Source organism: Myiozetetes cayanensis, unplaced genomic scaffold (genome assembly GCF_022539395.1).
Source record: "Myiozetetes cayanensis isolate MyiCay16 unplaced genomic scaffold, myiCay2020 scf6-25, whole genome shotgun sequence".
NCBI lineage: Eukaryota > Metazoa > Chordata > Aves > Passeriformes > Tyrannidae > Myiozetetes > Myiozetetes cayanensis.
This window is the reverse complement of record NW_026087853.1, coordinates 46,734,207-46,750,957: the sequence shown is the minus strand read 5'-3', so window position 1 is coordinate 46,750,957 and position 16,751 is coordinate 46,734,207. Positions and strand designations below refer to the sequence as shown.

General features: G+C 44.0%; 1 protein-coding gene across 1 annotated transcript in view; it reads left to right on the top strand.

The window, feature by feature from the left end:
* The first annotated feature begins 5,164 nt into the window (after positions 1-5,164).
* Positions 5,165-16,751, top strand: part of LOC126651080 (tyrosine 3-monooxygenase) — a 36,918-nt gene continuing 25,331 nt past the window's right edge. The window contains exons 1-6 of the mRNA XM_050336608.1: positions 5,165-5,254; positions 9,825-10,028; positions 13,003-13,177; positions 13,803-13,891; positions 14,105-14,172; positions 15,834-15,884. Of these exons, the coding sequence (XP_050192565.1) occupies positions 5,165-5,254; positions 9,825-10,028; positions 13,003-13,177; positions 13,803-13,891; positions 14,105-14,172; positions 15,834-15,884 (677 nt within the window). The remainder of the gene's footprint in view (positions 5,255-9,824; positions 10,029-13,002; positions 13,178-13,802; positions 13,892-14,104; positions 14,173-15,833; positions 15,885-16,751) is intronic.

Here is a 16,751-nt window from a genome sequence, read left to right as displayed (position 1 = left end):
CTGGGCCAATAGAGAGAACCCCAACCCTTAGCAAGCTGCAAGTACCTTTGTCACTGATTCGCCCTGGGTCTTGGATCAAGAGTACAGTCTGTTTCATGGATATCTCTTCAACTCCCACAATGAGGGATGGTAGTTCGGCAGACAGGGGGTTCCTCTTGGTCCCCGTACCTGAGACGCTCAGGAATGGTGATTATTGTGAGCAGTGCTCACAGGATGCACAGACTGACCACATGGATCCAGCCAAAGACATTAATATCTTGGTTTTTTATCTCTGCATCTCCAATGCTGCATCCAGTGGCAGGTGAAATGAGCCTCCAGAGGACCAGCAGTGCTTTAAACTTAACACCATTTCTGGATTATTTTTGGATCCTCTTCACCCTTGAGGAAAGCACACTCAGAGCATCCCAATTTTGGGGTTTTTCTGTCTGGGGGCTAGTGCAGTGAAACAGTGTCAAACAGTGTTTGCTGTTTCTTCTTTGTGTCAGATTAATCCCTTAAAATGCACAGCTGGATACACATGGCACCCACACACATTCAAAGATGGTCATGTGGTTGGAGTGTAAGAAACAAAGCGGTGATGAAAGCCCATCTGTCTGTTGTATTTCCTTCATAAAGCTTCCTAAGGCTCCTCTTCCTCATTAGCAAATCTGGTAATTTGTCAAACACGACAAAAGGTGAGACAAGCCTGGCTTGGTGTAATCAGACTCACATCCCCCAGAAGTCAGGTCTGATATCAGCAGAACTTAAACATGGACCCAAACAGGTGGTTTATAGAGATGTAGATGCATGAAGAGATGGAAATGTCAAAACTGTGAGTGATGTCCAAAAACGTGGGACTTTGCCTGGGAAGGACTCAGGTGGAAAATATGCTGAACAGCTTTGCACTGGACCATTTGGGAAAAAAGTAATGCCTGTCCTTTTGCAGCTATGCTGGTAACTGCTCTGAAGGACATCCACCTACTGCCCACATTCCTGCCCAAAAGGAGAACTTGCTGCCACATGGTTTCTCCCACCTCACTCCTCTGTTAGCTCCTTGCAGACAGGAGAACAAACCTGATTTTCCATTCTTTTCAGAAAGAAAAATTCTTACCATCTGTCATGGCAGTCTGGAAGCCTTGCCCTTGGTTGCATGGAAAGCAGAACTTTGGCTCTGTGGAGCCTCCATGCCAGAGGCATTGTTTCTGTACAATGCAGGACTCTCATCACCAGACATGGATGGGGGTGGCAGATTAGCAGGTCTTAAAGAAGAAAAGAGTTGTATGACCAATTTGTCACCAGTACGAAGACAAAGCATTAAAAATCAAGGGCTTTGGGATGAGATAACTAAGTACAAGAACTGATTAGCTTAAGCAAAATACTGGATTTCACAAGGAGAGAAACAACACGTAGTGAGACAAAAGAAAAACAGAAAATATATTAAAAGAAATTCCATTTATTCATACAATAATCTTGAAAACTTGTCTGATGTTATCGGCACATTTTAAAGCCTCTGTTTGCCAGAAGAGCTTTCATATGTGATCTCTGAATATGTTACAGCCTGCAGGAAGGCTGAGTGGCTTGCTCTGTTTACAATTTTCTCGGTTCTTTACATGAACTGACATTTTAAAGCTATCCTTTCAGCAAATTGATTACAATTTGGATAAGTGGAACTTGCTTTCATGGTGGATTTTAGGTTTATCATTGCTGGCAAATACTGCTCTAAAGAGATCTTTAAGCTAAGTCAGTTACCAAAAATTATAGGTCTAGCAAAATGTTTCTCTTTCTGATTTCACGTAAGAAAGCAGAATGAAGGAAAAAGAGATTAAATTAATCAAATAATTTGAAATTTGTCTTTGTTCTAAAACTGAACTGCAAACCTCAAACAAAAAGTGCTAGAATTCTACAGCCTACATGCTGTTTTAAAGGTAGTGCAAGCCAGAGGAATTCATCCACAGTTTAAACTGTCTTTGATAAATATATCCAAATACAATTCTTATAACTCTCCTCCTACCCAAGTCCCTTTTTGCTTCCCAAATTAAATCTCAGTGAAGTTGCCCTAGTCTTCGCAAGGCCCTTCATTGGCAATCCTCGCATTTTAATATATCACACCAGCAAAGTCTCTGATTAGTTTTAACTAAATATTCTGGAGTAGTTGGCCTAACTGCAGCTTTCCACCCTTAATACCTTTGCATCTTCATCCTAGACTGTCAAAAACCACCACTGCAGGGAATGGCCTCACAAGGCTGTAAGGCTGCAAAGGAAACTTCTTCAGCAAAGCAAACAGGCAATGTCTGCAAGAGCAACCTTCTTTGCCTTTTTTTATATGTTAACATTACTGGCATTAATGGAGTAACAGAATCCTGACTGAGGTCTCTTCACTGATGTCTAACATGAAAGATAGGTAAGCTTTGTTTTTGTGACCGCTTTTGGAGTTGATTCTTCTTCCTGCCAGTCTTCATAGATTATCTTTAGATGACCAATATGATCTTAGTTTACTTTTAAGTCATATATGAGGTCTACTTCCAACATACTAGGAAGTACTAAAGCACTGGAAAGCACTAGGAAGCAGAGTGGATTCAGTCTCCCTAGGGCAAGACAATCGTGAAACCTAGGATAGACACCTGCTTGTTTCAAGGAGCTGTGTCTGACCATCCATTAGCTTACTACTTATTTTTAATTCCTCCAATACCAGAAAGGGTACTGAAGATAAACTGAAAAACCCACAAAAAAATCCAAGAATTTTTACTCTTGAACTCTGCAGAGGACTAGCTCTCTTCTGGAGTAAAAGTCAGGATGAATTGCCATGATTCACTTCTGTGGGATTGTCTGGGATGGACATCCCTCTTCACACTCTGTGTCCATGACTGGGGTAAGACAGAAATGTTCCAGCATGGGAATGAGCGTCATACCACTTGAAAGTCCTGTCTATGAGATTTCTGAGGAAGCCTTGCTTCAAAAAAGTCAGGACTGTATGTGAAAACATGAGAGAGCATGGGTGGCATGAGATCCTAATGTTTAATGGAAAGATTAACTTCAGCGGGAATTGGGCTAAGTTTAAAATGATTGCTGACCTACAGTTATCCACAAAACCCTTTGTTCCCTTTAACCAGGGTGCAGTCGAACCCTCAGCAGGTCAGGGAGCCTGGGTGTTGAAGACAGCTGTCACTCCTTAGGTGACAACCGTATCACAGTGGTAGCGTGAAGCAATGATGAAGATCTTCTGTTCTGTGCACCTGCTGGAAAAAAAATGGTCTCTAAAGGGTTATAAACAGGTGCAGTGACAGCAAGCACAGCCAGGACACCTGGGTAAGGCAGCAGCATGGGACTGAGGTATCTCAGAGCTGTGCTCCCCACACTCCAACCTGTCCTACTGTGGTTCACCTCAGCCAGCAGCACAAAAATAAATCAGCCATAGGACTGTGCTAATTCACATCCCCCAGTAAGAGGGTGTTTAAGGCCACTCCAGAAGCTGGGAGGTGACTGAGCCTGAAATGCTGCTCCTTGACCAGCTTCTGGGCAGTGGGATGTCTCAGGACCTGCCCCTAAAATGTTTTCCAAGAAGATCCTGCAACACCAGGCAGCATTACCCTCCATCAGTTTAGTAGGGTTTTGTCTTGTGTTTTGAGCATCCAGAGTTTATCAGAGTGGCAAATAGACCATTTAGGAGACTCAGAGGGGATTAGGGATGAAATTAAAGCAAAAGCAAGGGTTGGTCTCAGTGTGTAAGGTGATACCACATGGAGGATGCAGAGTCTGGGAGAAAGGAGGCCTGATGGCTGCTTAACTTGTTCTTCTGGTTTCCACTGTACTGAACAGCAGTGCTGTCAGCACCCGCAATAAGAGAAGATGTTCCACATGACTTAAAATCCATATTGGCTCACTACTGCATCAATCTTTAGCTGCTGCCAACTGCTTACTTCAGCTTCAACTTCTACCAGCCAGCTTCCCAAGCTGCCATGGTGGGGCTGGCAGTGTGGGCCACACTGCCTGGTGTTTGCAGGATATGGCAAACATCAAGGGCTTTGCATCCTTAAGGAGGTCAATGGGTTGTTGATCCTCCAGGGCTCTTGGCACTACAAAAATCATTGACCTGCTGGCACGAACTCAGCTATCCCGCCATATGAAGGATGAGCCACCAACCCTAACCAGCGGTCAGTGCTCTGGTCAGCAGGATTGGGGGTGAGATCTCTGGCAGTGAGCTGGTGAAACACCACCAGCTTCCCTTCCACAGGGATTCGTGCCAGTCAGTGGCCCATCACCAGGATGGTGGTGGCTCACACAAAGTGTGGCCATGCATTCCCACAGTGGTTGTTTGCTTGGGACAGCTGCTGCAAATCCAGTAAGAGAAAAACGCCAGTTTTACTTGCAGCAAAGAGGAGTCCCGGGATGGATCCTGAGCTGTCACTCACTGTCACAGCCCTCTGCCCTACACGGGCATTTTGTCTTTTAGGAATTACTTCAAGAGGAGCAAAGCCCTTGGGAAGGCAGGACTGAGAGGAGTTTTCCAGGTTATTTCACCTCTGAAGACTCAGATTCTGCTGTCCTGCTGTCAGAGTTACATGGCCGAATCAAGATCTGAGGTGACGGGGGAGCCCTGAAATGTGCGGCGTTGTCAGGAGCTGGGCATTGGGAGGTGCATACGTGAGAACAGTATCCTGTCCTGCAGCTGCCTTGGGGGAATCAGTGTTATTTTCCTATTACTTTACTGCCTCGATGACAAGGCAAACAAGGGGAAAAAAGGGCTGGAGAGGGCTAAATCTCTCCCTTTTATTTCATTCCTTTCACAGATCAAAATCCTTTCATACAACTCCCAAGCTGGGGAAGAAAATGCGTGGAACAGAAACATGTAATGAGAATGAACTCTATCCAGAAATGGGAGGGAGAGCAAGGGAGGGGTAAATTAGAGTAGAAATCTTTTGGATGCAGGCAAACAGGTGGGGGGTTGTCTGGTCTGTGAAGGCAGGGTGTCTGCAATCTTTGTAGCGATTAGATTTAATGGGACAGACACGTTTCTCTCCTTTGCATCCCCTCCTCCTCTCAGCCCGAGGGGGAGAAAGGAGGGAGGTGGTGATGGGGAGGTAGCAGGGGAAGAGAAGATTTGAAAGAGTCTTTGACGTCAGCCCTGCCCTATAAAAAGCTGGCAAGGAGCTGGAAAGCAGACAGCAGAGCTTGTGGAAGAGCAAAGATGCCAACCCCGAACATCTCCACCTCTGCAGCCAAAGGCTTCCGCAGGGCGGTGTCGGAGCTGGACTCCAAGCAAGCTGAGGCCATCATGGTAAGACAACTCTACCCCGCTTCTTTCCCTCCCCCTCCAAAAACCACAGACTCTCCCACAGCTATAGGCAGAGGGAGGCAGGGATAGATGGACCAACACTGCCTTTGTGGGAGTTCGCTGACACGGGCACCTCCTGGCTCTTGGCTGGCAAAGGAAAATTACTCAAACGGTTCTCTCTACGTATTGGTGAAATGTGAAATGCAAACATTTAGGGGGGTTGAAAACTTGAACTAATGCAACCCCCACCACCTCAGCCAAAAGTAAGGTGAATAACCCACAGACCTAAGGCAAGAATAGCAAGGAATCCCCAGTGCAGAAGGGAATTTGAAAATCTTAATGATCTCCTGGTTTCAAGATATTATACTGCAGAGATTTCACCTGTTCTAGCATAATAAAAAAGTGTGGCTCTCATTTTGGACAGCGCACAAGGCACAGGCAATTTAACTAGTTTGCTCACTACTGCTGTGTCCACATTTTATCTCCCAGAACATCCTTTCCCCATTTCTGTTCCCAGTTCTCCCTGATGTGGTCTCAACCCTGTGTTTAGTTTGGGGAATGCTTCTGCACACACCAAATCTGAACCTGTCAGGGAAAGGGGAGGAAAACTTCCCAATGAACTCTCAAGTGCCTTTAAAAACCAAGCCTGGCCAACCTATTGGACTGGCTGTAGGGACATGGACATTTCACCTCCTAACCCCAAAGCCTTGGCAGGCAGAATGAACCTGAAGCCCCCAGCATGGGACAGTCTTGTGGGTCTGAGATGTGTGCAGGCTGCAGGTGACGCTGCAGGAGCCAGAGCAGCCAGGGGCACTGGGAGCAGTAGGAGGGGACCCCCTGGGGATGGTTGGCAGGAGGAAACTCAGGAATAGAGATGTGTTAGGTAACAGATGTGTTTGGCATATATCTGCAGCATGACTCCAGCAGGTCAGTTATAGAGCTCCCCAGTTCCCTCCCCTATGCTTGCTGCCTTTTCCCTCCACCCTTCTCTTAACCCTGTGCAGTGCTCTGCCTTGCTAAAATCAGCCACTACGTTGACAGACAGGTGTTTTGGAGGGTGGAGTTTGCTGGGAAGGAAGGGAAACATTTAGGAAACAAGGAGGCAAAGTTGCCTTCTCTAATAAATGGAAATCAGGAAAGGCTTCCCTCTAACAGTCATTTTCATTCTGGCAAAATAATGAACACATAAGTGATTCTTGAAAAACCTGGTATTTTTCAAGCAACTTGTAAAAGCAGTATTTGAGGTGCTTGTTGAAATGCCTGTCTGGAGAAGGGAAGAGCGTTTGGTTATTATGCCCTCTGGGGTGCTGCTCTGTGTTTTGTGGGAAATGAGCCACTGAACAGAGGCACCAGAGGAATTCAGGTTCAGCAGATGGGCTGACAGGAGTGTGGCAACCTGCTTAGGGTGAGCAGCTCCTCCAGCCTGGGGGGTACATAAAACTTCAGCCTGTATTTGTGTCCCTTATTTGAATGGAAATTTTCAGAAAACAAAACAAAACAACCTCAAATTAAAACTTTAACATGTGAGGATTATTTTGAGAGTGGGATGCCCTTTGCTCTCACCTAGCACAGATCTCTACAACCCTGTCACTTATTTAGCTGGCTTCTACCAGGTAAGAAGCATGACTCTGCATTTGCATGTGACAGTGTGCGTTCCTGGCCCTCGTGTTGTCAGTGGGACCATGGATATCAGCCACGCAGTCCTTGCCCACCATCACACCACCTCCAGCAGGTCTGAGGGGTTCCCTTGCCATTTACCCTGAGGGAACAGCAACTGTGCTCCAGCAAAACCGTGCAAAAAGGGGGAAAAAACCAGACCTTTGCAATCCCAGAACTCGTCTACAGCAGCAGGTACTTTATGTGTCAGCTGAGCCAGCTAAACATCAAACTCACACCGTGGAAAAACCTTTTGTTACATATCAAGTTTTTCTGCTGCTAATAGTTTTTGCAAGAGACCCTGAGACTGCAGCTGGAGCTGGGTTTGGTTACAGAGCACACAAACAGGGGTAGGCAGGAGACAGCCACTAGAGCCAAACCAGCAGGAAAGAGTGCCCAGAGAAGCAAGGATAGGATGTTACTGTCCCCACTTTGACAGGGGGAAACAGTTTTTATGATCCTTCTTGCTTTCTGCAAATAATGAGCCAGGGGACAAAAAACAAAACAAAGTAACTCCAAACACAGTGTTTCAATTACACTACTCAGGCTGGGCTCTCTGAGTTTCAGCAAACTGAAAGACGGAAAAATTAACAAACCCTTTGTAAGAGGTGCAAACTAACCCTTCAAAAGGTGAATGACCATATCAGACTCAGGCCCTGGTTAGGCAAATAAATGCTTTATGAAATCAAATACAGTTCTTACTGTAGCCAGATATGCACTCAGGGAGCTAGCCTGCAAGGCAATTTGGACGTACCATACAATAGCGCCTCGGGACAAAGGAAGGCATTTATCATGAGATCAGTTTGGCTATTGTATATTATGCCACATTCCTAATTTTCAGCAAAAGGAGGTAATACCCCAATGAGTATAAATGTGAGGGGCAGAGGAGAGAAAGATGAGATGGGGAGTGTGCAGCCAGGCAGCTTCTACCTGGCAGAGTAGGCAGCAGGCAGTCAGATCCCTTTTAGCCCTCTTCTCCCAAGCAAAATTCAGCCTTTTACTGATGTTTCTTGGTTTTGTTTGGTTGATTTTTGTTTGTTTGGGTTTTGGGTGTTTTTGTTTTTGTTTTTGTTTTTTTAAATTTAGCACCTAAAACATCATGGAGCTAAGGAACTTACAGGACTCCTATACATGGACTGAAGTCCCTCAGTCCTTCCTGCCAGAGGCCACCCAGTCTCAGCACATGTCTCTGAGTGATTGAGGCTGCCTCTCGTGGTGCAGCTTTCCAGTCACACAAGCCTCACCTTTTAAGCTCCTCCAAGTTGGATTTCAACCTGATTTACAGCCTAAATGTGGGGATATAATTTCCCTCCTCATCTACTATTCTCCACCCCTGAAGTAAAATCCTATGCCTCAGGGCACAGTGTGACAGAGCATCCTTAGGTATCATCACTGCCTGGCTTGGGGTCACTGCAGAAACCATTTTCTGTGCCTGGCACAGGTCTGTTTGCCCTGCTTATTGCAGGCACTTTAAGGTAAATACAGGCTTAACTTTAAACACTGTAGTGATGCAAAACACACACTTAAAGCTGAGCACATGCTCACAAGGTTTTAAAAGTTATGGCTGATGTCACTTGTTAGATAGATGTCTGCTCTCTTTGGGCAAGAATACCACCAATTTAGACAAGTGGCAATCTATGCTTATTTGTTAGCTGGTTATTTTCTGTGCCATGAGGAATAAAGGGTGGATCAGCAAACATAACTTCAGAGGGGTATCTTTACTAAAAAAGGACCAGATAGAAATGCAGTGGCTGGTGCTTCGATGTGCTGCAGTTTTGAGGCTGCATTTAAAATCTTGGCTTTACACTGCTAAAGCATCGAAGAGGATTTTTACAGGGAACATTACTTACTGAAAGTGGGCTTTGAAAATCAGAGAGAAAATGAGCTTAGGTTGTCTTTTTAAAAGGAAAACACTCTCTAAATTTTCACAAGGTAGGGAAAGCACTGCTTGGTTAGCATCTCTATCTTTTCTGAATATTTTCGATGTGATGAGAGGGAAAGCTGCAACCAGTTGCACTCTGGTCCTTCTTCAGAGCTTACCCACATTTCTTTTATCAAGTTCTTGGGGTTTGTCATCTGGTTTGTGTATTGAACATGGAAAATTGGAACCAGCTGAGCTGCCTCTAAATGGAAAACTGGTTGTAAAAAGACAAAGAACAAACAAGTTGGTATATGAGCTATTTGTATAACAAAAGAAACAGTGGTGATTGAAATAGTGTGTAGTTCACTATAAATAAAAACCAGTGACCTAACATGACCTCAGGTGCAGCGTTGCAGCATTTTAGGTTTGATTCCAAATAACTGAAATCTGCAGGACTTTGTTGGGACAAAACAAATCTATAGATGAGTGGGAGGAATTTATTTTCTGGGGTATATGGATGTGGTTCCAATTACACTTCAGTGAGCAAGCATCCACTTAATATCAAAAGAAAATGTCATATTGAATCCTGGGAGCAGTTTAGCTAAGCTGCCCTGCTAATACACCTGCAAACAATTCATGTTTCCTGGCCAGGCCACAGCTGTGGGCTTCAGCTGTCCCTCACAAAATATCTTTTCTCAGATGACTTCAGGTTTGTCTAATGCCTCTCCACTTGAGTTCATCAGACACCTGAAAGCTATGTAAGATTGTTTATGATTTTTGTTTTTTGAAGGATATTGAAAACAGTTGCTAGGGAAGGTGAGGGGAGAAGCCCACTCTCCAGTCATGCTAAAAAGGTATTTTACACAGATTTTTTCCTAAAGCTGCACATTTCTGAAAGTTCAGTTCTGAAACCTCAGTCCTCATCACCAGATCTTCCTCTACAAAGCCAGGCAAGTCAATCCAACTTCTCCCTGCTTCCTCTGCTGCAATGTATTAGTCATATCTCATCCAGCTACTGGGGATGTCTCTGATCTCCCTCTCCTGTTCTGCCTTCAGTCTCCACGGTTCATTGGAAGACGTCAAAGCCTCATTGAAGATGCCAGGAAGGAAAGAGAAGCTGCAGCTGCAGCTTCTGATGCTGCAGAGTCTACAGAGACCATTGTATTTGAGGAGAAAGATGGGAGAGCCATGCTGAACCTCTTCTTCATGCTCAAGGGAGCCAAAACTTCACCGCTGTCCCGTGTACTTAAGGTATTTGAGGTGAGTACCTAACCTGTTGTATGGTAGTCAAGGAATACACTTCAGGTTTCATGACTGTTCTGTGAGAAGTATTGCTTGAGCCTAATAAAGAAGAATCAGACTAGGTCTGTCTACTGCAAACAATCAGTCTGATGTCCCCACAGTTATACTTCACTCATATCCCAATGTGTCCTCACTTGCCATCACTAAGAATGTGACATACCTCTGTCTTGCAGCGCTGTTAAACTCTGGGCTTGATTTTGCCTAACTATTGGATCCAACCACACAGTTTCACACTTCCAGTCCACAACCTTGGGCTTATAACATACTCTGACAGCCCTCTCCACTGCTCAGCACTTAAACTTCGTGTGAAGGGCTCTAAGCCCACATTCAAAGCAAGCTGTGTACCCTACATGTTTACAGACCAAACTCACCTTCCTTGTGGGTCAAGGCTTTAACAGCCTCTGGATGGCATTGACACACTGGTCCTTGGTCAAATAGTTACAGGAACTACTTCACCCTGGGTGTAAAACTGGTATCTTGATTTCAAAATTTCCTCTCTACTTCAAGGATTAATTTGATTCACATGTTAAAGGTTCTGTTGGATTGCTCCCCTCCCCCTGAGATGCATCCTGTATATGACTTTAATACCAAGGAAAACTACTGAGTATTTTCCCCCTAGCCAGCAACATACTGTTGCATTATACAGGATCTCAGTACCATGAATGGAAAGACTGGTGGTCTTTCCATGGGAAATAGTTGCTACCTATTTAAACACTAATCAAAGCTTGCATATACATAGTACATTTTCATCCAGAATGATTCAAAAGCGTTCTGCAAACTGAGGTTCTGAGATGTGTTTTATCTATGGTAATTTAATTTCATTGACTTCAACTGCGACAGCAGAGGACAATTTGTTCCTAATAATCTGTTATGTGGCTTGTAAGGGGCCTCTGGAGGTCTCTAGTCCAACCTCCTGCTCAGAGCAGGTCCAGTCACAGCAGGTTGTTTGGGGCTTTATGCACTACGCAGCAAACCCACTACTTAACAGCTGTCAACCTACAAAAAGTATACTTATCCTTTGGGGGATATTTCCCTGAAACTGTGAGGGCATTACAGTTATTCATTGCCCATGTAGTATTTTCTCTGATGCTCTTATGAAAAATGTTTAAGTTCTTCAGCAATTACAAAATACCTTGCATCGCCTCTTAAGAAGACTGTTGCAAGAAAAGGCATTTTCTGGAAAACATATGGTTCTTGTCTCAAGACTGAAAGAATCTCTATGAAAAACTTTACAGACAAAACCCTTGGTGTTGCCATGATTGGGGTACCCTTCCCAGAAGTGCACAGATGCCAGATAAAGCATGAAAAAATCTATCAGTGTAACATTCAACAGGCTGCTCAGTGGGCATGAAACATAGATGTGTGGGCTCTTGTGCTTGGTAGATTTTATGTCACTCTGCATTTAAACTCTGTAATTTAAATAATTTCAAAACATCAAGAGAGAAGCTGGGGCAGCTTATGTTCAAATATTGTTTGTTTCATCCTGGAGCAAAAAAGCTCTTTGAGCTTGTCACAGAGAGAGCTTTAAATATAATAAAAAGACAAGCATGTCAAGCCCCAACAGAGGAAGATTCATTTCCCATATCCCTCTGGCAATGCAGGTACAAGATATGAAAGCAGATGGGCATAATGACATTTGCCTCATCATGAGCCAGGCTTCAGGGAAGCTGGTTTCACTCTTCTGTATGTGTTACATGCAGCTAAAGCATAGGTAATGCAATCACAGCTGTCAGATTAATGCAAAGGTATCGATTGTTGAGGGGACAATGTAATAGTGAAGTTGGTAGGTACATTAAAAAACACAATCCTAAATTTAATTTACCTGTGGCATCGCATCTGTTCCTTCTCATCTTTTTGCCTCTGATTAACAAAAGAAATCATGTCCTTTCCTCTATCAAAGGTCTTGCAGGGACTTTGGGAAGGTTGGGTCATTGCCCAGGGACTTGGGCTTGTACTGCCAGTCTTCAATGAGCTAAAGAAAATATCCACAAGTCTACCAGGGCCCTTTGAAAGGCTATAGACTCCATTTTGTCTCCTTCTTATTCCATGGAGGAATAACGAGCCCAAATGACATCAGTTCTGATAGTGAGCCCAAACTAAAGCTGCTGAGGGCGGGTCATGCCATCCCCGCCGTTCAGCACCACGGCCAGCGCCGCGCCGCCGGCCGCGCCCGGGCAGGCCCTTCACCCCCACCACACATCCCCAAACCCCACCTTGGCCTTGGGTGGGAGGTGAAAGGAAAGGGGGCCATGAAAAATGCCGCTTTGCCACATCAACTTTATCTCTTGATGAGCTCTTTTTTGCCATTGTGGAAGTCTGCTGTTGGTACCTATTGACCAGCCTAAGTGGCTGCCTGTGCAGAAGGAAAAACTATGGAAATAACTGGATGAGTGTGTTTATACTGGAGGGACAGGGGGTGCACGAACTAAACGACAAGAGGGAATCCATCCCAGACTGGGATTGTTAAGCCTGGAAAAGAGAAGGCTTTTATGTGACCTAATTGCAACTTCCAGTATCTGAAGGGGGCCTACAAGAAAGATGGAGGGGGACTATTTACAAGAGTACGTAGTATCAGGACAAGGATGAATGTCTTCAAACTTAAAAAGAGAGTAGGTTTAGATTAGATATTAGGAAAAAAAATACTGTGAGCATGGTGAGGCACTGGAACAGGTTGCCTAGATGAGCTGTGGATGCCCCATCCCTGGGAGTGTTAAAGGTCAAGTTGGATGGAGCTCTGAGTAACCTGGTCTAGTGTAAGTTGTCCCTGCCCACGATGGGGGGCGTGGGGGTTGCAACTTTAGTTGATCTTTAATGTTCCTTCCAACTCAAACCATTCTGATTCTATGTATCCATATGGACATCTTTGGGTAGCAGCAGCAGGTGTCTCAAGTGTTGCTTCATGGTTTTGTTCTTCCTTTACATGTCCCAAAAGACATTTGAAGCTAAAATTCACCACCTGGAGACCAGGCTTAGCCGAAAGCCCCGTGAAGGGACCGCTGAACTGGAATACTTTGTGCGCTGTGAAGTCCACAGCTCTGACCTCAACACTTTCATTAGCTCCATCAAGAGGGTAGCAGAAGATGTGAGGACCACTAAGGAAGACAAATGTAAGGAACTTACAAACTGTTTCACTTGTGAGGAGAGGCTGAGCTCTACCCTGTAGAAACAGGGTAGAGACTTTGTTATTTCCACTAAAGGGAAAGGGCTACTCTATGCTAAATTTCAGTAAACCAGAAAAGACTGCCTCTGGGACACCTGAATCCTGAAAGCCACTTCCCTCCTTGTCCATTTCTCAACAGACTCCATTGTTCATAGACCATTCTTCTGGTAACAGATAAAAAAAATAGAGATAGGAGGTTGAATTTCTTGTTTGTTCACACCTCTCCTAGTGAGCTTTCCATCCCTGTTCCAGTGTAATGTGAAGTCTAGAATCTTTTGGTAAAATTCAATTTTCATCTCCTTCTCTATTTTTGTCATAAAATACTCTGCTGAGAGATGGGCAGGGAAGACATGAGATGCAGATCATGACTTAGACGTGACTGTAGAACAAAGACCATTTAGATTGTGGAATTACTGCCCAGAAGGCACAGCTGTGCCATGTGCTCTTTGTTGTGTGTGTGCATTTAGCACATGAGATCAGATGTATCTTACTCAGCCTCACAACCCCTTCTCATTATGGAATGCTCCATCTTCACTTCCTCAGACAGATTGTCACTTTCTCTCTCCCCACAGTTCACTGGTTTCCCAGAAAAATCTGTGAATTGGACAAGTGCCACCATTTGGTCACCAAGTTTGACCCTGACTTGGATCTGGATCACCCGGTGAGTTGGTCTGTGTGGGCACACCCTCACACTGAACTCCTGAGTTGTCCCACAGAAGCAGGGAGTTGGAGAACTGTTAGTGCAGCTGATCAGGCAACTACAGTGAGAATGACACCTTGAGAGAAGTTCCTCCAGCCAGTGATGAACTTTCTTGGGTGAGAAATTTTAGTAACTGATTAAAAATCCTGTCTCTGTTCCTGTTTGCCATCACAGGGCTACTCTGACCAAGTATATCGCCAGAGAAGGAAATCAATAGCAGAGATTGCTTTTCACTATAAGCAGTAAGTCTCTTTCCTAACATTCATGCAGGGATAATGACATGTCAGCAAACCTGCTGGAAAGTCATTGTACTACATGTATGACACTTCTTTTATGTTTTGTCTCCCCATTCAGCCTTTCCAGCTCATTTTGTGTCTCTCTTCTCTCTATTCATTCCAATCTCTTCTTAATCAAAAAAATATCTATTTTCATTAAGTCATACATCAGTACAGATATAATAAGAATAAACTTCCTGCATAAAAAAGCCACATCCATCAGACCTCAAACTTAATTTTGAAATGTAGCATCTCTTTTAAAATGGCATCTAGTTTTGACTTCAGTGTTTCAACTACTGGAAAAGCTACCACATGCTCAGAAAATTTGTTCCAGTGCTTCACTGGAACCATTGTTCCAATGAACAATGAGAAAAAATATGGGTCTTCTTTCTAAACGGTACTTTGATATCCTTAGCTTTTACCCAATGGATCATACATGCCTTTCATCTGCTACTGATAAATTAAATAGATTCCAGCAATGTTTTCAACATTGTCTTATATAGATTTAAGACTGTCTTCTACTCCTACTTAATACTTCTATTCTGATTTATGCAGTGGTAGGACTCAGTCTGTTCACTACAACATCAAACAGAGCTCTAATATTCAGTTAGATTTGTAAGAGATTCCCTAGATCCTATTCAGTGACATTGCCTTTCACTGTAGCATTCTCTGTCTCTGAGCAGGACTTTGGGTGTAGATGAGCTGTGCTCACTGTAGTGAGCTGTGCTTAAAGCAGACTACAGAAATTATTTGCATCACCTTCTTCAGCTACCCCTGCAACTGGTGAGATGCCAGCATGGTTTTCTGCTGTTGTTTTTCATGTTCTGTGCTGATCTGAAGCCCAGAATGTGGACAGTGGAGTTTTTATACTGTATGAATACTAGGTGCACAGAAAAGTCACTGTGCCAACAAATGACACAGGAATAAATGCTAAGAAAATGCACCAATTTGCAATGTCTTCTCTTAGATCTCACCTGCAGGATAGTATTTATGAGCCACTGTGTAGTGTCTCTTCAGGCTGTTAATGGAAAAGGAACTATGCTTTTACACTGCAATATATGAATATGTCACTTGTTCAAATAGAGAATAGAAAGACTTAGGAAATACAATTGCTAATTATGATGAGAAAAAGCAAAATTGTCACTCTTCATTAGTGCCCACTTATATCAATGTTAAGATTTTACATTCTTGCCATCCTTAATATTACTGACAATATATTTTTCTGCAGTTCAAATGCATTTAGCTTTCCTTCTTAGCTCATTTTATTTCCCAGACCCTGGTTCATTCTTGGAGCCACCAGCTCCCTGAATTTCAGGCACATGAAATTAATTTAATTTCACACAAAGTTTCTTTTTTTCCTTTTCTGTTAATTTTTTTCCTGCTAACCTCTTATTCATACCTTTATCATTTACAATCTCTAACTAGACTAATGGTTTTCTTCATCTCTCTGTACTTGTTGCACCTCCACAAATGACCCAGTGCTAAGGCTTTGTCTTTCCTGTTACCCCCTTGTTTGGTTTAAAGAAGATTGATGAACATCATGCAGAGCTTCTCCAAAATGCTTCCTTCTCAAAGGGAAGAGGAGCCTGGCATGTGCTCTTCTCAGTAATGGTGCATTTGCCTTGCAGTGGGGACCCAATCCCTCATGTGGAGTACACAGCAGAGGAGATCGCTACCTGGTGAGTGCTGATTTGATCACAGATATTTATTGGCTTCACCCTAGAAGCTGGGAGTCAAAACCCAAACAGTTAGGGTGTGACCTCTTGAAAAATGTATCAGGAGTGCAAGCATCCAACTTAGTGGCTTGTTATAAAAGCCAGTAACACATTGCATGGCATTTTATGGCAGGGCCACATCCAGGAGAGCAAGCTACCTCCAAAACAGTGATGCGCTGTCTCCTCATTTCTTGGGGCTGCATCAACAGCACTTTCACACTGCAGCCCCCAGGAGTTTCCTCCAAAGGAGCCTCCCCAGAGGGCAAGGTAGATAATTTAGAGTCCCACTTCTCTGAGTCCTGACTTAGTAGCAGCCTCCAAACAAAGAGCAGTTATCATAGCTGCAGAAAGAAGAGGCCTGAGGTGAATATCTGCATGGAACCTCCCTGGCCTCACTTAGGAAGACGCTTCCTTTGAGGATGATTTTTTCCAGGAGTGTTGCTACTGGAATGTCTCTGAAAACAAGGCCAACTCATATGAGCTGAGTACACAGGCTTCTCAACAAGGTCATCTCCTGGTTCTATTGACTGTCTTCACAGTGCAACTTCAGGAGTTTGCCTACTGGGAATATTTTAATTCCAGTTAATACCTTTTATACAATCTCCTGACCTTCAAGTCAGAAATAGGTCTGTGCAGATACAGCTGCTGCCTTTGCAGGCTCATTTGAATGTGTGTCTGTATGTTTACATACCTCTATCAATGTGCAGAGATACAGACTTAGTGGTGGAGAAAGGCAAAAGGACAAGGATCCTAGAGGCCTGGGTCCTTGGTAGTGCATAACACTCTGACAGGAGAGAATTAAACACATCAAGCCACTGAATGAATGCCACC